The sequence below is a fragment of the Callorhinchus milii genome, unplaced genomic scaffold (genome assembly GCF_018977255.1).
Source record: "Callorhinchus milii isolate IMCB2004 unplaced genomic scaffold, IMCB_Cmil_1.0 Scaffold4, whole genome shotgun sequence".
Taxonomy (NCBI): domain Eukaryota; kingdom Metazoa; phylum Chordata; class Chondrichthyes; order Chimaeriformes; family Callorhinchidae; genus Callorhinchus; species Callorhinchus milii.
In genome coordinates, this window is record NW_024704745.1 from 15,721,302 (window position 1) to 15,744,711 (window position 23,410).

Consider the following 23,410-nt stretch of genomic DNA (forward strand, 5'->3'; position numbering starts at 1 on the left):
TTACTCTCTGGATAAAGAAAAACTTCCTGGTATCTATCTTGAAGTTGCCCTTCGCAATTGAGCTGTTTAGCTATGATCTGCTTTGCATAGAATGGGGAAAAACAGGATTTCAACACACCCTTTAATTCTTTTTCTGGGCCTTTGTTGGCTACCTTCGCGCTTCTGGTTGTTACTGTGCCAATCTCATGTTCCTCTTTCCTTCAATAAGTTATTCTGTCCTGTTTGTCTGGTATGAGAGCATTCATTCCACTTGGTGGCACTGTAATCCACAATCACTTGAAGAATCAACAAATTACTCAATGCTTAGCACATCATTTTGTTCCTTTTTCCTGATTCCAACTACTATACAGGTAGTTATTGTCTATTGCTTATGCAACCACCATTTTTAATATTTCACAAACTGAATGTATTTTTATTTTAGAAAATTGCATATTAATTTTGGAGCTTATCCCACGATCACAAGATTAGCTTGAATGAAGAAGGCTCCATGGTCCATTTGATCTCATCGTGAAGTCCTGTAGCTCAGTGGTTACAGCACTCGCCTCACAAGCGAGAGACCTGGGTTCTATTCCCGGCAGGGCAAAATGTTGGGCATATTTCCTCACTCCACATGCCTCTGTTTACCTAGCAGTAAGTAGGAACCCAGTTGATAGTCGATTGGCGGATCGCTTTTCCTGGGATAATAATCCTTCAAAAAACAATTTGGTCACTCATTCCACGCCTGTTTGTGGGACACTGCTGTGCGCAATTGGCTGCCTTGTTTAGCCAACAAATATACAGTCAATTCACTTTACAGTATATTCTGTGAAGCGCTTTGAGACGTCCAGAAGACGTGAAAAGCACTATATCAAATGCAAGGATTATTATCTTTCTAGAATGCACACCCACAGCATATGCTCGTCACAGAAGTCAATTGCTTTTTAAAAGCCGTTGCTTCAACCAACATTCCTTGAAATCTGTTCTAACCACTAATAACCTCTGGGTAAAGAAAAACGTCATCTGTCTGACATTGCCCTTTGCAAAAGGCTAAACCTCTCATGTTAGACTAATTGAAATATGATTCAAATTTCAATCAATCTAACATTAATCCAGGACCTTACATTTGTACAGTATTCTGATAGCAGATTAATAGAATTTATATATTTCACCGTGTTCTCCATGCTAATTGTGATTTTTGAGAGCTATCAAAGTTTAAAAAAAACAAGAACGAAACAGCCAACCATGTTGCTCTCTTGTCTGCAAGATTTCAGAAATGACAATTAATCGCTTTGTAAATGCCACAAATTAGATGGCTTTCAGTATTCTGAAATGGATGTTGCAATTAATGCTTCAAGTTCCATTTGCTATTCTGGGAAATTAGACATAATTTTATTTTAAAATGATATTGTAATTCTTAAGTGTTCTGAAACATTTTTGCAACCCGTCGTAAGTATCAAAATCCAAGATTGAAGACCTAGAATGGACTTTGCTATTTGATATTATCTGACAATTTCTTTAAAATAAAACTATGTCATATTTTCTATTTGTGGCTGTTATTGATAGTGGTACTTTACCGGAGAATAGAACACTTTCCATTATATTAGTCATACTATGACTCACTTGTGTTCTGCAGGAGATTCATTCACAGAAATGACAATGAGTCAGTGCAGCAGCAATTCAGCTACTCTACTGCAATGCCTTTTTAAAATATTCTCCCCCTCACTGTTATGTCCTAGCAAAATGTACTATTTTATTTGTCGCGTAAAATATTTGTATATTATTGCAGTAAACTGTACAATAAAACTAACAAGTGAAATTAAGATTCCAATAATCAATGATTTTAAATAACAGTATTTCTGTCCTACCTTGTTAACAGTAGAAGGTAAGACATTACAATATTAATCCTGTCATAAAACTAAATTTTTACCGAATTGGTAATTATCATATCAAATCTGTTATGAAATGATTAATTAAGTTGCTAATTATCAACTAATTTCAGTTATGAACACCTCCTAGAACTTTCATAGCATCATGGAATCATAGAATTTTTTGCACAGAAGCCCTTTGGCACATCATTTCTTTGCTGTCTCATAACAGATACCTTTAATATTTGTTCTACTCAGAGGTTTGTCCAATTCTCTTTTAAAAGCTATTATAGTTTCTGCTTGAAACACCAGTTTTGGTGAAGCATTCCACATCCTAATAATTGTGTGTATTTGCTTCCTAATTTCTTTCTTTTCTCCTTACATTCCCAGCCTCTAGTTACTGATTGGAAATAGGTTTTTCTTGTTTATCAAAATGGCTCATGTTTTAATACCTCTTATCAGGTCTCCTTTCAACCTTTTCAGTTCTAGTTAAAACAGCGCCAGTTTCCCCAGTCTCTCCTCGTAAGTAAAGTCTTTCATCTCTGCTATCATCCTACAATGGCCCAATCAATTGTTTGTACAGGTTTAGCAATGATTCTTTGTTTACGAACTCCCTATCTCTGTTTATCCCTGTTTATATAACCTTGGTTCACATTAGTTTTTTTAAAAAAACTGTCATGCCAATCCTCTTCCAATGATGTGTGCACGTTAACCCCGGTTCTCTCTGCTTTTACACTCCGGCTATATAGTTTCTCTCGGGTGTCCTGGTCAATAATCCCCCAGATAAAATTGATCATTTACTAATGTTACTTCATGGCTGCTTCCGAGACTTCCCTGTGGGCCCAGCGGCTGCTTGTGTTTGCTGACAGAAATACAATCGAGGTACAGCCGCCTCATCGACAGAAAACCTCGCGACCTGCCGTGAGATATTTTGACACACTCGCGGGTTGGGGAGATTGGAGGGTTGGGGCGGGCGGGTGGGTGGGTGGGGGCGGAAGATGACCATTTTGGTTTGTTGCCGCGGAAACCCAATCTGCTGAGGGCCAGAATCCATTACTGATAATAATAATAATAATAATAATCCTTGCATTTGATATAGCGCTTTTCACGTCTTTTGATGGGACAAGTAATAGGGAGGGAGGGAGGGAGGGGGTGGGGAGGGGAACACAACACAGTCTCCCCCCCCCCCCCCCAAAAAAAAAGGGTCTAATAAGCCGTTTGGGATGAGTTACAAACGGAACAGGCGGCAAATCACCGACCAACCGACCATCCACACACCCACGCACGTCCCTCCTCCCCTCCAGGCGGCCATGTTGACGGCTCTCGGTGTGTGTCGCTCCACGTGACTGGCTCGTGCTTGTTTTCCCCCCCTCCTTCCTCCCCTCCCCCCCCCCCCCCCGAGGCGCTGCGCGCGCAGCTCACTCCCTGCTGCTCAGCCGCCGCTCGTGCGTGTGGCCGCGGGCCCGAAGATGGCGGCGTTGGGGAGGACCGGACCCGGGCTCAGACCGGCCGCCGCCCGGCACCGCCGCCGGAGATGAGGCAGCCCCCGGCAGGAGCGCCGCCCGCCCGCCCATCACGCTGCTCACTTGTGCGGGGTGTGAACTAAACTCGGGACCCCACATCCCCCCCCACCCCCGGCCCGGCCCGGCCCCCCCTTCCCCCACCCCGTGTGTTTCCCGGGTAAGTGAAGAACGAGAGGGTCTGAGAGTGTCACTGCAGCGGCGGGAGAGAGCCGCGGGGCTGGGGGGGGGCAGGGAGAAATCCGGGGGGGGGCAGGAGGAAGACCCGGTGGGGGGGTTGGGGACAGACCCGGTGGGGGGGGTCGGGGACAGACCCGGTGGGGGGGGTCGGGGGGAGACGCGGTGGGGGGGCAGGGGGAGAGACCCGGGGGGTCGGGGGAGACCCGGGGGTTAGGGGGAGACCCGAGGGGGCAGGAGGGAGACCCGGGGAGAGACCCGGGGGGGTCGGGGAGACCCGGGGGTTAGGGGGAGACCCGGGGGGGCAGGAGGGAGACCCGGGGAGAGACCCGGGGGGGTCGGGGGAGACCCGGGGGGGCGGGGGAGACCCGGGGTTAGGGGGAGACCCGGGGGTTAGGGGGAGACCCGGGGGTTAGGGGGAGACCCGGGGGGGCAGGAGGGAGACCCGGGGAGAGACCCGGGGGGGCAGGAGGGAGACCCGGGGGGGCAGGAGGGAGACCCGGGGAGAGACCCGGGGGGGTCGGGGGAGACCTGAGGCAGAGAGTAAGGGTGGAATGGGGAGCAGAGACCAAGGATCGCACCTGTCGCGACAGGGAGTGAGGATGGACTCAGTGAGGCGACACTGCGATGGATAGGAATGGTGGGGAACCAGGAGGGGGATTGTAGGCTGTGGTCCACCCGTGGACGAGGACACCCGGAGGGGAGGGGAGGGGGGGGGAGGAAAGAGTGATGAGTGGGGATGAGGGAAGAGACGGTGGAGAGGGGGGGAGGGAAGAGGTGCGGAGAGAGAATAGGGGGACCTTGGGGAAGGAGGGCTTGAGTGAAGGGGGGGGGGGGGGTTTAAAAAAAGAGGGGAATGAACGGTGAGGAAGTTTGGCGGTGAAGGAGTTCTCGTTGGGGATGGAGAAAGCAATGGTACAGTGAGGGTCAGAAGCTGCACATAGAGAGGTCAAGACGCCCCGATGGAGGAGTGGGTGACGGGGAAAGTCAGGCAGCACACACTGAAGGGAATGAGTGAATGCATGAGGTTTAATAATAATGATAATAATAATAATAAATGAGTGAAATGCAGACCGATGGAGTAAATCAAAGAGATGCGTTTTAAGGGCAGAGTAAAACTGTGTTACTTCTGCGTTACTACCCACTTGCACGTGCAGTTTTTGTGAAGTTTGCTTGTTTATTTTTTGTGTGTGACAGTCTTGCAATTGTTTTGGATATTGGTCTAGTGCAACCAAGTTGTGTATCTGTGTCTTTGTTTTATGAACTGTTTAGTTTTGTAAACATTTCGTCAATGTGTTACGAAGGCATACACTTGTTGTTTAAAAAAAAGTGAATATTCAACAAGAACAAATTACATTTGTGTACAAACTGCAAAGCCATTTCAGTCATATAACTGGATATTAAGGGTGAAAAGCATCTTCTCCAAAAAAGGGACAACGTGTCTGTCTTATGTTATATGTTGGCACTTTTTTTTAACGATAATGTAATTCTCTGAAGAAGGACTGATGCCTGTTTTGCGTAGTTGTGAACTAGTTAATGTAACTTGCAAAAAGATATCCTGGTTTCTGCTAAAGATGAAAATTATAACTGGCTTCTTTATCTGCTTTCAAACTGAATGCAACACTAGACCCTGAAGCAATTAGTATGCACGTTTTTCAAATCTAATGGGGCATAGTTTCCATAAAAATGAAATTGTTTTCTTTGTTGCTGGTGGCATTCAAATTCAGAAAAAAAGCCAGTTTCAGAGAATCAATCACTCTAGTTAAACTCCAAATGTGTTAATCCTTTCTTGATGTACATGAAGGGCGACTTTATCGACACATGAAGTGAGTTGCAAGGTGCTGTGACGAGGTAGACATTTTGCAGTCCTTTAATCCCCATCAGTGTGGGTGGTGGGCCATTTGTCCTTATCCTACTCACTCCATGTTTTTACTTTGCTCAGCCCTTCTCATTTAAGCATACAATTAATGAACAAATAAATATCCGGTATGACACGAGCTATCTACAGTTAAAATAAGTGATTCTTATTTTATCTTGGTGCAGATTTCATTTGTGCACTATAGTGGTGTCACTTTCTCACTCAAAAATCAAGTCTGTATATTTCTCTGTTGACAATTATCTAATAAGTGCTGCTGTATAATGTATTCTTATGTATCTCAAGTTTTCCATTGTTGATTGTAAAACCTCCAAATAAAACATTTTAAAAAATGAAAACAAAATTGTCATTGCAAGAAAAAATTGTCATTGCTTTTTTGGTTCCTCTTTCCTTATAATGAGACAATATATCTTTTAAAAGGGAAAGCTTCAGAGTATTGTAGTTAAATACCTTTCACCAATGACGTAGTGTTACTAGGTTCTTTGAATATGCCAAGTATTTTTAAAAGCTTGTGATTTACACAATAAAAGAAAATATTGACACTATTATTGTCACATTTTCTGAAGGTGATTTTGTCAGGAGATGCAGTATTTCATTTTTAGATTCCTGGAGTAATGTGCTGCTGCGTAATTTTGTTTTTCATGATCGGTATTTGAGATCTTTTTTATGATCTGTGTTTACCAAACCTTTATGATAGCTTAAATTCTAGATTTTTGGTTGAACAATGTTGTATATACTGTAAACAAACACAATGTTTTGATTTATTTTGAATACTAAGTTACAGCTTAAATGATGCACTTATAAAATAGGTTTCTATCAATATTGGAAGAAACAGAAATATTCTGCACAGTCATGTCATTCACCTTGTCATGGCAACTGCTACCTGTTTTTCCCAATTGTCTTTTTTCTAAAATTCATCCTACGATACAGCTCTCTCTCCATATTCTGTTATGATTTTACTGCTTAGGTACTTATCCAGTTCTCTTTTGAACAATTTATTGATCTGGCCTCTAGCTAAATTAATTCCAAACCTATTAGCCCAGAAATGTTTTATTTTGTTGATTCACAACCTTGAGACTACCCATTTGTCTCCAAATTTTCCCCAGCTAAAGGAAATAGTTTCTCCCTAGCTACTCTGTCATGCCCATTTAGGATCTTAAACATTTCAGTCTCCACTTCTCTCATGGAAAAAGTCCCAAGTTATAGCCAATTTATGAATTTTTATCTGTGCTGCAAATTCTCCATCCCTATGATTTCCATCTGCAATGTGGAACACAAAGCTGAACACAATATTCTAACTGCAGTTTAACCAATGTCCTATATAATTACTTCATTACTTTTGTATTCAATACCCTGTTTTATAAATCCCTGAACCCTATTTGCCTTCTTGATAGTTTTCTGAACCTACTCTCCTATCTTAAGGGATTTATGTATCAGGTTCTAACTCCACTCTCTAATCTTTTTCCTCATGTACAGTATTTATTTTTATGTTAAACTGCTTCTGCCACTTCTCTGACCATTTCTCTAGTCTATCAGTGTCCTAATTTCTTAGTGAAGTCCAAAACAATTCTCAAAATTTCCCACACCACCCAATGTAGTACTATGAACAGTATTTAAACGGACTTTGGCATGAAAAATCTGGGGGATGGGAGACAAAATGTAAAGTGTTGAACAGATTAATCCACAAAATGTAAAAGCATCACTTGACAGTACAGCAGCAGTTAAAGGTTTTTATTGTTTATTCCCAACTAGTAGCTTGTGTGCTGCATCCCAAAGATGAATATTATTTATTTTTAAAAAATCTCTTAATCTTTCCTTAATACAGTACTGGGAACCTACATCACAAACTGAAATTTCTTGAGGCTTTGTGTGATGTGGTCCTTCATTGATATCACTGAAAATAACAGCAACAAAATTACATTTGTAAAGGCGCCTTTCACGTCAGGAGGACGTCCCAAGGCGCTGAACACTCAGGGATCAGGATCCAAGCGTGGGGGGAAGGGTTGGGATGATGGAGGGTGTAAGTAAAATGTAAGTCCTTTAAAAGCAATAACAAATTCATACCATGAAGGTAAGAAAATTTGCTCATGGGATATGATCTGCATTAATTTGCGATCCTTGCATTACATTTCTTTTGAAACTTTTAAATTTTATCATTGAATCATACCTCCACAAGATGTGAGGTATTTTGTCATCACTGGAGTCTTAGTTCACCTATGATTTGTTAAAGGGCACATATACATACACTCTAATTCCATGCACAGCTGGATGTCTTGAAACATGCGGAAATCTCTCACCATGCTGAAGAGTATCCAAACCAAACTGTAGAGTTCCATGCATTCCCACCTGCACATGTTAATCACTCCAAGGGTACAGGGCTCATAAGTTATCACGAGTTATCTGGAGTGGCGAGTTAGGCATATGCATAAATACATAAATAAATGTGGCTGGGATGTGGAAAGCATTGTGACTTAAGTGATAGTGACAAGTTAAGCCAGGGTCGAGTTATCAGGTGTTTATTGTATTCAGTTTCAATTCAAAATCAGAATGTAAAATATTATTCAAACTGTTTACATCCTTAATCTCTTACTGGAGTGAACTCATCTACAATAGAATATAGTGTTCCATTAACAAGGAAGTAAATTCCATTGAGTTGTATAATTCCAAATCTTATAATCCGTGCACTAAACGGCATCTCTCAATTTGCCTTGTATAAAATAATTGGAACTACCATTAATGTTTGGAACTACCATTTGAGGTTAGTCTAGAAATAAGAGACATTTATTATTTTATTCCAATATGACATTTTAGGTTTTTTTTAAACTCGTAACTAAATGAATGACGTGTGCAGCTACTTATTCGTGATATATTCACAAAAGTTCCATTTAAGCATACAGTATCTAGTAAAATTATATAATTAAAACCTTAATATTTATCTGTAATATACAATACAAATTTACATTTATATGGCGCCTTTCACATCACCAGGATGTGCCAACATCCAAATACGAAGAGATGTTGTCATTGCACTCAATTTTGTCAAAAGGTTCATGAATTTGGACTTATTTTGGACAATTGTAATATCTGTACAAAGCTTTGCAATTTAACACTCAATAGATTTTTTTTTCTCTTCACATCATCTTCTCTGCTTCTAAGCTTTGATGTGCTTTGCTCTGCATCTCAAAGAGATTTGTTGCAAAATGCTCAGGGTAAATCAAAGTTACGCCGCGCAAACTAAAAATTATAATCATGCTGGGGTGAAAGTGGTTTTGACAAAATGCCCATTTATCCTGTTGTAGTAAATGCAAGCAATACGGATTGGTTTGGGCTCTGTTCAGAAATAATCCCTTGAAAATTTTTGTGTGATCGAACATCATGACCTTTTAAATTGCTATTAAAAGTCAGTCATGTGACTGGAAGGAGTACTGTAAATCCTGTTTCCCATTCAGCCAGTCTTTGCTGAAGCTTATAGAAGCTTGAACAATATTAAAGTGTGTGCGGAACAAATAAGGGAACAGGAATAATTTGGTGGCTAATGTGGATAAACATCCCAGTTCAGACTTAAAGGTCTATTTCTGTAATATTTTACACATGTTTCTGTAATATTTTATGATTCTAAGAAGTGATAGGTGAAATGCTCACCTCTCTTTCTCTATGTTAACCACTATTTGTTCTCCGATTTTCCCCAGACAGCCTCTGGATAGCAAGAGAGGGAAAGAAAAAGCAAAGAGTTTTTACTGAAATCTCTGCGAAACGCTTTTGAGGTGTTTCAATGTGACAAGGTACTAAATCAAATGCAAGGCAAGTATTGTCATTAATTCACTGTCAAACACACAGCCCTGCACATCAAACCTAATGTGATGATATACAGGGCTGGATATTTGGCAGTAGATTAATGATAATACTTGCCTCGCATTTTATTTAGCATCTTATCGTTATGAAGCATCTCACAAATGTTTACGTTTTCTGTAAAGTGTAGTAACTATTTATTAGTAAACACAGCAGCCAATTTGTTGACAGTAATATCCCACAAACGACTTTTTTTTTATCTGGGGCATTAAATGGCCAGGAAACTGGGAGGAATTCCCTTTTTAAAGTGTGCCAAAAGATCTTTAATTTCCATCTGGAAACGGCACTTCGATTGAACATTCATGTGAAGAATGTTACCACTAACAATGCAGAGCTCCTCAGCACTGCACTGCCCTAGATCATGAGTTCAAAAGTCCTGTAATGGATGGGGTTTATAAAGCAATAATTCAGGTCAGAAAATACAGTAGAAAAGCAGTTTCCTTTCAGATGAGATTGAATTACCATTTTGTGCTTGGTGACCTACAGTCAGTACTTCTGATGCAAAACAACTTTGCTTTACAAATTTGGTTACCAGTCGTATCAACAAAAGAATAACTTGTATGGAATATTTTTAAAAAAATGTAAAGTACAAGATTGTGGAGAATATGGAAAGCATCAAAAGGAGTTCAAGAAAATAATGTAGAAGGCAACGAAGGAAGATAAAATAATTTGTAGATGTGTCAAGCATAATAGTATAAACACTGCATCAGGAGAAAAGAGAAAGTACAACAATACAAAATTACATTTGTATAGAGCCTTTCACGTTGGGAGGACGTCCCAAGGCGCTGAACAGTCAGGGATTAGAACCGAGCTGGGCATTGGGATCAGGGAGGGTGGAGGGCAGGGAGCATAGGAGGGTGGCTGAAGGCATGGTCGAAGAGATGTGCCTTGAAGGAGGCAAGGGAGGGAGCGAGGCGAAGGGACTGTGCAATGGAGTTCCAAAGGATTGGAGCATAGAGGTTGAAGGCCCGACCGCCGAAGCTGGGCGGGGGATGTGGAGGCAGGCCGCGGCCTTGCTGAGGTGAGGGAGCGGACGATATTTTGTATTGTTGTATGGGTGGTAAAGGAGGAGGTGGTCATTCCACACATAAAAACCTTTAGTTTATAGATTTGACTATAGTAAACAATAATGACATGACAAACTGTTAAATAAATATATTGCTTCAGTCTTCCCAGAGGTTATGGAAAAATTGTTTGCACCCCAGAATATTGAAAGAAGTGAAGAAATTATAGCTACATTGATTAAAATTTCTCCCAAGTTTGCTGGATTCATGAATTGTACCAAAAGATTGGATTATAGAGAATGTGAAACCGTTATTCGAGAAGGGAGCCACTACATGTAACCTCGTAACTACACGCCTGTGAGTTTAACATCCCTCGTGGGAAATTACTGGAATCCATCATCAGGGACAGAATAACAGTATCTGGATAAATATGCTAAAATCAGAGATACTGAGCCTGGTTTTGTGACAGATGGATCATGTCTTACAAACCAAATAAAGTTCTTGGACACAACCACTGAGAACCGAAGGATTTTCAAAAGGCATCCAATAAGATAAAACTACTACTAATAAAAAATAATAATCGTTGCATTTGATATACCGTAGTGCCTTTCACATTGGGAGGATGTCACAAAACTTTTCATAAAATGTTACTGTAAAGTGTAGTAACTGCGCATTTTGTCGAAGGTGCCAGATAAAAGATTCTAGCTCTAACTGAAATGCAAGGAATTGCAGGGAATATTGTGCTATTGGGAAGCAGAAAATTGGGATAAAGGGGACAATCTGATTCTCATGCTTTCTTAAGTTGAGACGTAAAGCGAGTTACATAATGCGATCTGAGTTACAAAGCATGTACAGATGTGCACAATGAATTTCTTGCACTCTGTATTCTTCTATGGACCCCACACTGACATTTCTTACTTTTGGAATATTTGCACCCGTTACATCTCTAGTTTAAATAGTTCCTGTTGTGATTTTAGTCTTGAGTTTCAGTTCATCAAACACCAGGAATCACTTTGCTTTTTAAACAGGCTACTTTCTCCTGCTACACTCAAAATACCGTAGCTTCCCTGAAATGTACTTGCTTGTACTGACTTCCAACAGGTACAAATGATAGCTCAGATCCCAGATCAAAGAATATGGATTGCACTTTTTATGAGATGAAATATCAGTAATCTTTCAAACAGTAACATTTTGTCCACTCTGTGGTCTTAGCTATCCCTTTTACCTGTCAGAAATCAGCACTCTCATAAGGCTTGAGAGAAGCCATTTTTGAGTGCAGTTGAAAGAGGTAGTTGGGTGACTATTGGGACTTTGATAAGGTGAAACCAAATACGGTACTAAAATCATGAAAATGAGTGGCAAGCAGTGTGATATATTAATAGTTTATTATTCAGAATTAAAAATTAGAGTAATTTGTTAAGTTTTCTTGCCAGAACAAGGTTTTAAGTAACAATGAGTTTCGTAACCAAAAACAGTAAGGCTGGAGAAAGCAGCTCAGGCATTTAGAGACTGGGTTTGTATGGGCAGAGAGCAGTGATTCAGAATGCAAGGAGGAAGTTTGGGACCAGCCAAGTGTCGGGATTGAATTGGATTTGTTGAATGCAAGGATTACAAATTGAAGCCAAGGATCATGAAGAAAAGACAGGAAAAAGAACAAGATTTAGAACTGTTTAAATTGAAATTTGCACTAGAAGAGAGGATGAATGATAGAGAATACAAACCTCAATTTAGCATGTCGCAGTTTATTGTGCAATTGATGGCTCAGCTTTGTCCCAAGGCCATCTTTGTGATTTAGTTGCTAATACGAGTGTGATCTCAAATGATAATAAAAAGTGATGACATAGAAGTATTTCTAAAAACTACAAAACAAACATTGACAAAGATATGCCCGATTAAATCCAATCTGCTCAGCCCTTTCAGGATGGAGTTGAAAATGTCCCAAAATTCAGCTAATGTTTTTTGGTGAATTCACTTAACCAGATGTGATTCAGCTGTGCTTGGATTATGCATGGTTTAATAATCATCTATAACAATACTCAAATTGAAAATTATTGTGAATAGTTTAGCAGTGACAGATGCAAATTATAGACCCATGGATGAAGATGTAAGAAAGCTTGCAGCAGCAAGAGTCCAATCTCAGGAAGTGACATCTCAACAAATTAATACCATATTCTTGTGGAGGTAGAAGAAACAAATTATTTCATACATTCCAACATTCCACTTTATGTTAGATGACACAAACTCTGTTGTAATACAGGATGTCAGTGAAAATGTTGTTGCTGAAGGTGTTCAGTGTCCCCAACAATGTCAAAGAATCGAAAATCATCATTATTCCAAAACAATTCTTGAGGGATGAATGGTTCCGCTGAAGAAAACTTGGGCACAATCTCAGAAGATATTTTGGCTTCTGTTACTACCTCAGAGACTATATGTATATCAGAGCACGTATTGACAAGTAAAGTGATTAATATATGGTTTCTAATATGGAGACTGTATATTAGCAAGTTGCTATTGCAGAAGTTGAAACAGTCACCAACAGCTTACCTCCTGAAGAGTTCCTGGTGATGGACTCTTAACAGAGAGTAATAAATGCACAATTTACAAGTTCGTTCATAGACATGTTCGATGCTCTTCTAGGTGACAAGCTGTACCTGTTGCAGCTAATGCAACGGATCAAGTATGGAATGTAGATTGACACACAGACAGACACACATTGCCGTGGCTTAGCTTCGTCTGCGTTCTTTATTTTGTTCCCGCTGCTTGGCTACGTGGGTGCTCTGAGATGCAGGATACTTTGTGGAGTCCTGTAGCTCAGTGGTTAGAGCACTCGCTTTGCAAGTGAGAGACCTGAGTTCAATTCCAGGCAGGGCGAAACCTTGGGCAAGTTTCCTTACTCCACACGCCTAATAATAATCCCTCCAAAACTAAAAACAATAATTAAATTGGTCATTTTCAATCTACGACTGTTTGTGGGACATTGCTGTGCGCAATTGGCTGCCGCGTTCGCCCACAAATATACAGTCAATTCACTTTACAGTGTGTTCTGTGAAGCGCTTTGGGACGTCCTCCCGACGTGAAAAGCGCTATATCAAATGCAAGGATTATTATTATTATTATTATTATTATTACCACAGCGTCATGGCCAGCCGGTGTGGCCACCAGGTGTAACTGCAGTAAAAAAAACTGAAAATAACTCATGAACAATAGGAGATACCTGAAAACAAATCTGCCCATGTCACTCCCAGTTGTAAAACCTTTCCTATGAGGTATAAATCATGTCTCTACGTCAATCAATTATTGAGATCCTTCTTGAAGCGCAGACAGACATTGTCGTTTTATTAGCGTATATGTATAATAAAAGATAGGTAGAAGAAAGATAGAAGAAGATTATTTGCATAGATAGAAGATAGATAAAGAAGATTATTTAATGATTTCCTTGGCTGACAATGGAGGCTCACCTGCTGGAGAGAAGAAAGCAAGTCTGCATTTGAGAGAAAGTTCTACCTGGTAGAGAAGGAAAGAATATTTTAAACAAATTTTGGACTGTCATATTTCAAAGCTACATTCTGGAAGCTGGTAAATTCTGTGGTGAATCATCATTTGTATATTTTGTATTATTTTCTTTTACACTCTGCTCTATAATTTTTGTTATGATATATTACAACATAATTCTAATTTGGACAAAAAGCATTAAAGTCTGAAAGAATAATGATAGTTTGTCTCATAAAGAGATTGCTATCCTGATAAATGAATTTTCTATTCATCCTATATTCTAAAAATAATATTTTCTATTCTCCGATCCAAGGGCTAAGCTATTGATTGTATTTATTGGAAGTCATTGCAGCTGGAGGAGATAGTTGTGTTAAACACTGCAGTGACAGCTGAGCATTTGATAAACTAAACCAACACTAAAATTATGGCAGTTCTGTTGATTTACTCTTTTTGTGCTGATTTTTACCTTCTAGTTAAACCGGAAAACCTTTTTTTAATTTCACTGCAATTTGCTTTTTTCCAGTCAAATATCCTTGTCCTGGATTGGTTTTGTTTTTATTCTTACATTAACCTACTTATATTGTGGTGCCTGTTTCCCAAATACTATATCCCTTTACTATAGGTCACCTACTTCCTCAACTTCATTTCCCATAATTAGGTCAACCAGTGCTTCCTATCTTGTTGTAGCATTAAAATGTTGAATGAGGAAACAACACTGAATATATTGCAAAAGATCTCAATTCAAACATTTTCCCTATTCCAGTCTATTTTGGGAGATTGAAACCTCCTATAGTTATAATTACATTGTTAAAACATGCTTCTTTAAAATTGACACTGCAGCTTGTGTCCTTTCCTTCACTATTCTCTGCAAGTCTATCATCCCCACCCTCGCTTAGCTCCACTGGCTCCCCATCTCCCAGAGTATTGAGTTCAAGATCCTCGTCCTCACTTTTAACTCCCTCCACGATCTACCTCCGCTACTTTCTTAAACCCTACCAAATCATCCATTCCATCCCCTCAGCAGGCACTGGCCTGTTTCATGTCCCTGCCCTGCCTGTCCCACCATTGTTGGTCAAGCTTTCAGCCTATCTGCCCCCAATCTCTGGAACTCCAGCTCAGAGTTTCTTCACCTCGTCCCTTCTTTCGCTTCGCCCCTTCTCTCGCTTCTTCAAGTTCCGTCTCAAGATCTGCTTCTTTGACCGTCAACTTCCCATCCCAACCCCCCCGTAGCCCCCCACCTCTCCCAAATCCAACCCTTAGCTTGAGTGAAAACAAACCCTCGACTCTCCAGTGCCTGAGGACATCCTCCCTATGAGAAAGCTGCTATATTCATGCAATTTGTTGTTCTTGTCTACAACTTGCATCCTCAATTTTCTTTCCGCTCTTCCACTGTAATATATTCTCAGTAATGTTACGGATCCCTTGCTATGCCTCAGCTCAGTCTCACAAAGTGGGAATATATTGTAAATGGGATTTGTCTATTTATTTGACACAGGAAAGGATATTGGGGTTACTAGTGGAGAGATTACTGAAACTGTCAGCACAGCGTGCAGAAGAAGTAAAGAGAACGATCCAGATCTCAACATGCTTCCCTAAACAGATAGATCAAAGGATTGGTTGATAATTACATAAATAATACATCATTTTATCGTGGGTATTAATTGCATAATTAAGGATATCAGTAATTCTCCCTGTGGACTTTATTTATACCCAGTTTACAGATGGGCATTTAATAAACCTCAATGAATTGATTTCAACACAGTTTGAATGCAGGAAGGAGGAACAGTATGTAAACAGTATTTTTGGAGACTATAAGGAGTAAGAAAGAAAAGTTCAAAATACCAAGAGTAGAAAAAACATAGTGTAGTAGTAACATTAAAATAAACAAAATAATCTTTGAGACCAAAGAGAGTTTGGAACCGAGGAAGGAGAGTGCTACAAACTGAGTGAGACTGGTTTGGTATTTTAATGATAATAAGATAAATAATAATAAATATTATTGATGCTGATGGAAATAATATTAGTACAGCTTCAATAATTTGACATCTTGTGATGCTTCAGCAACTCTGCATGTTAATTGTTCAAAGTAATGATGCATTGGGCAAAACTGGAAACAGAATCTGATGATTCCTATGGTGAATCACGTTTTTTTTTTGGTTTGATGATAGTTGTAGCAGTCAAAAGAAGGAGTAGTTTACCCTTTTCATTTTGTAAAAAAAACTTTCGGAATTCGTCACAGCTGAGTAAGTGGAATTTTACTCTTAGAAACTGAAATGGAGGTTAACGGCTGGTACATTACAATTTTCTTTTAATATCTAATTTTTATATCCAAATATTACCCAATAGAACTTGGATTGACAAACTTTTAATAGCAGTGGTCAAGACATTCAGATTATTAATGTACTGCAGTTATACTAGAAATAATCATATGAAAAGTTACCACCAAGTTCATTACCTGTTAGGCTGTTGAGGCTGGATCAATAAAATCAGTCAAAAGAGAAATGGTTAAATAGTATATAATAATAGCTGAATAGTAAAAAAAAATAGCTGAATAGTAAAAAGGCTAATGTTTATGGGAAAGAAACTTTGAAAGTGGGTAAATAATAAATAGGTTGCAGTGGCACAGACACAATGGTGTGAATGCCCTCTTTTTATCCAGAAAATATCTATATTTCTATTTTAGATGACAATGAACTCTACTGGTGCAGTATTGTATTGTGTTAAGTTAAATAAAATAATAATAATAATCCTTGCATTTGATATAGCGCTTTTCACGTCTTCTAGATGTCTCAAAGCGCTTCACAGAATATACTGTAAAGTGAATTGACTGTGTATTTGTGGGCGAAACGCAGCAGCCAATTGCACACAGCAGTGTCCCACAAACAGTCGTGAGTTGAAGTGACCAATTTATTATTGTTTTTTTTTCTTGAGGGGTTATTATCAGACGTGTGGAGAAAGGAAACCTTACCCAAGGTTTCACCCTGCCAGGAACTGAACCCAGGTCTCTCGCTTGCGAGGCGAGTGCTCTTAACCATTGAGCTACAGGACTCCACTAAATTAAATGTTAGTGGGAACCATTGGTATTGTTTAAATTTTAATAGTTTTAAGGTTGAACCATTTAATTGTGTTAAAATTATTAACCAATGTTTAATGTGTTTGCATTATATTAGGAGTTGAAGGAGAAAGCCTGCCTGCATGCATGCTTTTGATGATGGCAGAAAATCCTCCACCACTGGATAAAACTCCACTTCTCAAAGTTGACATGTCTCTTCTACCTCCCCTGCTGAATGGGGATGGAACACAGGTGAGAATTACAGATAATTACTCCAAAGTACATTGCTAAAAATAATAATAATCCTTGCATTTGATATAGAGCTTTATCATGTTGTTATGAAGTCTCAAAGTGCTTCACAGAATATAATTTAAAGTGGATTGACTGTAGGTTTTAATAATAATAATAATCCTTGCATTTGATATAGCGCTTTTCATGTCGGGAGGACGTCCCAAAGCGCTTCACAGAACACACTAAAGTGAATTGACTGTATATTTGTGGGCAAACGCGGCAGCCAATTGCGCACAGCAGTATCCCACAAACAGTCATGGTTTCATAGAATCAAAGAATTACACGGCACAGAAGGAGGCCATTCAGCCCATCGTGTCTGTGCCGGTTCTTCAAAGAGCTATTCATATCAATTCCATTCCCCCGCTCTCTCCCCATAGCCCTGCAAACTTGTCCTCCCCAAATAATTATCTATTTCTGTTAAAAGTTGTTATCGAAATGGCTTCATTCACCCTTTCAGGTTATGCATTCCAGATCCGAACAACTCGCTGTGTGAAAAAATTTCTCCCCCCTTCCCTCTGTTTCTTTTAACAACTATTTTAACTCAATGTCCTCAGGTTACCGAGCCACCCGCCAGTGGAAATAGTTTCTCCCTGTTCACCCTATCGAATCCCCTCATAATTTTGAAAACTTCTATTAAGTCTCCTCTTAACCTTCTCTGGTAGGTTCAAGGAGATTATTCCTAGCTGAAGTCCCTCATTCCTGGTTTGAGTGACCAAATTATTATTTCTATTATAAAAATGATAGTACTACAAATTAACTGGATACGACATAGCTTTTAAATTATTTTAATTTATGATTATTTAATAAGAAACCATTATTTCTATCCACATGGACTTTTCAATTTTCTTAAATGAATATAATTAGTGAAAGTCAGTTTTTGGAAGTTTCTGTACAGATTGGAATTTCAATGACATTGAAGACCAGGAAAACTTTGAAATGGCGTTCAAGACATGGTTCCTATCTCCAGTGTCATGCACACATTCTCTCTTCCTCTCTTTAATTTGCTGGTTGTTATTTTTATTGCACTGCCACCCTCCAATTTATCAGTGTCTCTTACTGATTCTTTCCGATTCTCGTCATGTTTACACTTCTGACCTTACTGTTGTGTGCTGCTAGCAATACAGCAATTGCAGGAATAAAGAAAAGGGCTGTTTGCTCATGTACCGTGAGAGATTGTGACTCTAATTATTATAATGTACATTGCTTAACAACTATAGTTTACTGTATCAATCTGGAAACTCTTAGCCTTTAAATTGTTTTGTAACAAGGAACCGTTTTATTTCTATCCATTTTAGCCTTTTAATTGTCTCAAGTTGTCTTACTTTAATTCGTGAAAGTCAGAAATCTCTGGAGACATCTACTGTATTTATTTTTGGGTCTTGGAGATGATTGCTGACACACATATATCTTGAGTTATGTTACATGCTCTGCCTTGCATAACCTCTGCAATGTTGCCCGCCTCTGCCATTACCTCTTCCCTACAGGCTGTTGAGATCCTCATCCATCCCATCTATCACCTCTAGCATTGACTAATGGAGGTGGAGCACACTGAAATCTTCAGCTTCTCCCCAAACAAGCTGCAGACCATCCAGAATTTTGCAGTCCTCTCCTGCACCACGTTCTGTGAACCTATCACCCTATCCTTGCTAGACTCCACAACCCCCAGCAGATTGAATTCAAGATCCTCGTCCTTCCTTTCAAATGCTCCCATGGTCCACCTCTGTGACCTTCTCCAACCCTTCTTCCCTGGACATTCCTTCTGCTCACAAAAACATTGGCCCCCTTTCACTTCCCCGCTCACTCCACCCCAACCTTCAGCCCCTTTTCTCTGGAACTTCATCCTGGAGTCCTTCCACCTTGCTTCCTGGCAGTTCATTTTTCAGATTTTGTAGGAGTGTGAGACGCATGCAAAAGTTTAATTGCTATGAGGAACTAATTAATTGTCAATTGTCAAGACAGTGCCTGTCTCTTGTTGTAGACTTAAACTGACTGTTTTAGACAGAGTCCAATTATGCCATCTTATCACGACTGTGGAAGTAGTACATGCAGTAGGGAGTTCAGCCAAAGAAGTTGATGGACTGGCCTTGAAGTTCCTGCTTTTTAAGATGATAAGCAGAGCAAGTTATGGCATCGCAGTGCACAGAAAACCTAAAAAAAANTCCCTATTTGAATGCAATTAAAAACAAAACTGTCGAATCCTCTATATAAATTCCCAGGTATGGCACTGCCTTAACCGATAAAATAACCTGGCAAAACATTTAAAAATAGTGATAATAGGCTAAATAAATTTATTGAAATGCTGATGAATATTACAAGCATTAGCTTGCAACTGCATTGATCATACAATGATCTATTTGGTGAATTGTCCAAATTACAAGCAAGCATAGAATTGTGACTCTTGCACTCCTTTAGCTGCCCTATCAATGTAATCCCCAATAATAAAGTTCCACACCTACAAATTTTCATAAGAGGTAATGTGTGTTATTTCGTCTGCAAAAAGTGCATTGATTGATGTACATCAGGAAGTTGCTTGAAAAAAAAATCAAGATAACTTCTAATTCTCTGGTATTTGCAATGGTATGCAAGACCATTATAACCGAATAGATTCAACATGACTGGTTCATGCTTGTCATCCTACCAAGCCTTTCAACTGTTGTGAGACATGGGCTTCTTCAAATTACAATGACGGCCTCTCTGAAACAATTCAGGGAACCCTGTTTATGGGTTCCATGCCACAGAGAGTTCCTTCCAAGATATGACTGGCAATGCAGGTCGAGCTGACATATTGCAGCCAATGCAGAATATCCATTAACGCCTTTATTCTTGGAGGCATTGTTCCAGGGAAGTGACCCAGAAAGTAGCCATCCTCTGTCAGATGTTGGCTGCGAGGATACCAGGAAGGACGTTTTGACTGCCAACAATCACCAAGGTATCAGCCAAAGCTTTAGGTAGTTTGGAGTAATTAAAACAACGGTTTTGTGACAGAGGTAAGGATTGACATAAAAGAGTAGCTTGAGGTTGAATTATCCTGGTGGATAACACCTGGCAACCTGGTGGATAACATGAGTGTCCTACCCCTCTCCCCGCTCTGCGCTGCCTCTAGCCCCCACAGTCTCCATGCCTGGGCCTGACTATGCCCCACTAACCACCTGCCTCAAGTCTCAGCATGCGCATCTTGGCTGCCGCCCCGAGTTGCTTTCCCCCCAAAATGCTCCCTACCTTGCAACTCTCCCGCTCTGTCTCTCTATCCATCCTCCTTGCCTCTTATCCCCACTTGACTGTCCCACAGCCTCCCTCTGCTCCCGCCTGGGAATCCTCCATCGGGTTCACTGTGGCACTCGCTGGTGTCTGTCAAGATGGTCTCACTTGTTTTCAAATCACTTCATTCCCTCAAACCTCCCTACCTATCCGATCTGCTTACACCCCATTCCAGCGCCCACTGCTTAAGCTAGGCTGGCTCCGGCCTCCTATTTGTCCTTCGTGCTCTCCGTTCCACCATTAGTGGCTGCACCTTCAGCCACTACGCCCTGAAACTTTGGAAATCAATCCCTCTGCCTCCCCACCTTCAAATCCAACAACTTGCTCTTATATAGCGTCCTCCACGCAAGGTAGTGTCTCAGAGCACTTAAAAATGGGCAGAGAGGAGGTGGACGTAAGCACAGTCGAAGAGGAAAGTTTTCAGGTGAGACTTGAAAAGGGGGAGAGGGGGGACAAGGCGGAGGCAGTGAGGGAGAGTGTTCCAAAGTTTCAGGGCATAGTGGCTGAAAGCAAGACCTCCGATGGTGGTGAGGAGGATGCGAGGGATGAACAGGAGGCGGTGCCAGTCGTCGGAGGCGCCGGGTGATGGTTTGGGAGTGAGGAGGTTGGAGAGGTAGAGAAGTTCCAGAGAGTGAAGGGATTTGAACACAAATGTGAGGATCTTGAAGTCAATCTGTTCAGTGATGAGGAGCCAACAAAAATCCCCCTTATAGACCTTCCTTTTTGATCATGTTGACGGTCAGCTCCCACCTCTCTCTCTCTCTCCCCCCTCCCTCTCCCCATGGTTGATTGTCAGACTCTGCCACTGTGAAGTGCTCTGGGACGCTACCCTGCGTGAAGAGCACTATATAATTGCAAGTTGTTGTTGTATTTGTACTTTTAGGATCAGAAACATAACCATCTGCTATTTGTATGCCTGTGATTACATTATTAGCCTGAACAGTGAAACTGCTGGTATCCTTGTGCAGGCCTATTACATGTCTATTCAATCAAACAATGTTGAATTCCTGGAAAAAATGCTTCCATCTGTTGCACATGTTCTAACATGGACGCTCTGGTTTGGATATTACACAGGACCATAAATAGCGTGTGTACAGTAAATCTAAAACATTTATGTGTAATAGGAACAGTAGAGTTGTTATTCTGGTAGGATGACATCAAATGGGTTGGAATCACTTTTGTTTGAAATTCTGTGATCTCGGCCGGTGATTTCTTTTAAATATTTATGTTTCATATTAGAATCTGTTCGACACAACAACTTTAAAGGCAGCTGATAGCTGTTGACATCACTCTATTTATATGTTTCTGTGTTTAATTTGGAAGTATATATAAAAAGATATCTTCTCTGCCTATATATATATATATATATTCACAAGCAATAACACAGTTGGCTCAAATTAGAATAAATAATTCTAACACTGTGAAATAGCACTTTTTTTACTGTTCAATAATTGACATCACATTGAGTTATCCACCTCCGCTTATCAGCACAATTTTCACTCTGCTCCACTGGCTCCCCATCCCCCAGGGGATCAAATTCAAGATCCTTACCCTTGCATTTAAATTCCGCTATGGCCTCTGCGAACTCCTGAAACTCTACCGACCCCACTGCTCAATGAACACTGGGTTGCTTCATATCACTCACCCGATCTGCCCCACCATTGGTAGTGAGCCTTCAACCATTTTGCACCCACACTTTGGAACTTCATCCTGGGGTCCCTCCTGCTCCACCCCTCCCTCCCCACTTTTAAAGTCTGCCTTAAAACTTAACTCTTTGACTGCCTTTACCAAGAGCTGTGTGAAGCGCTTTGAGATGTTCTTCTGATGCAATATATAAATGTAAATTCTATTAGAGTGTATATGTGTAAATTGTATTATACTGTATATGTGATCCATTAAATTGGATGTGCATATTCTATGATATTTGTCCATACAATTATTTTGAAATCTAGTTTTGGAGATTTTCTCTCAATGCAATTTCATGCCAGCAGCAAGTGTCATCACTGTCTGCTGTTTCATCGTCAGCTCAGACTTTGGGCCCCCTATTTCTGCAAGAAATTTCTCCATTTCCCACATTTACTTTGCTTTACTTTTCTCGTATGATGGATAATCAGGTATAAATAGTTCACGTTCTATTGTTATTTGTACCCTAAACTAACATCTTCTCTTTAATTGTGGGTGAGAGAGAAGATAAAGATATTGTATATAATTGTGAGTTCAACATAGGAAATCAGAATGGTTACTTAAAGGAAAATATTTATAAGCTTTGTGTGTTGGTGTTGATGGGTTTTGTTTGCTAACATAGAACAATCACAGGACCTGAATTTAACATTGTTTTACCAGTGAGATGCTTTCATATTTGTTAGTTTGTCAGAAAGCCTGCCGATAGAAAATATCTGCTCACAAGGGTACAATCTGCTGCTTCGTAATCCCTGTCATTCCATGTTAGCTTTAACATTTGGGTCAGCAGTCTTCCTCTGATTCAGTGTTGTTGTGTAGATGTGAAAAATAACTTTGGTATTTATAGCACTACAGTCATAGCCAAAGTTTACTTCAAATAAAGAAAAAAAAATGAAGTCTCGTAAATTGTGGAACCTGGATTAAAGTCAAGTGACAGCGTGCAGTATCAAAGGATACAATGTACTACGTATCAATCAGCAAATTCTTATTGATTTCTGTAGAGTTTCTGAACTAGTTTGGAAAGATGAAACAATGAATAACAAGAATCCTGCTATTTTCCTGTTATTGTATAGTTTCCTGGACAATTTTGAAAATGTAAAATGGCCTAATTTCTTTTGTTAAATTACTAATCCAGAACATTACACTAACAATAGCTCTCTGTTATTCAAAGATAATATGGAATGTGGATCTCATGCATCTAATTCTAGTTAACGGATGACATTATTTATGGAAAGTTGGGTAGGTTCATTGATTGTTGTACATTCCAATTTATAGTGTAATGTACCATATAGGATGTTTGTAGAAAGTAGGTGTTACGGCCACTGGTTTTTTAACAATTTATTAATAATGCATTCAATTCATAAAAT

General features: G+C 40.0%; 1 protein-coding gene across 2 annotated transcripts in view; it reads left to right on the top strand.

The window, feature by feature from the left end:
• The first annotated feature begins 3,507 nt into the window (after nt 1–3,507).
• fndc3a (fibronectin type III domain containing 3A) overlaps nt 3,508–23,410 on the top strand; it is a 76,994-nt gene continuing 57,091 nt past the window's right edge. For both annotated transcript variants that reach the window (XM_042334395.1, XM_042334396.1), the window contains exons 1-2: nt 3,508–3,524; nt 16,933–17,066. In XM_042334395.1, the coding sequence (XP_042190329.1) occupies nt 16,962–17,066 (105 nt within the window). In that variant the 5' untranslated portion in view covers nt 3,508–3,524; nt 16,933–16,961. The remainder of the gene's footprint in view (nt 3,525–16,932; nt 17,067–23,410) is intronic.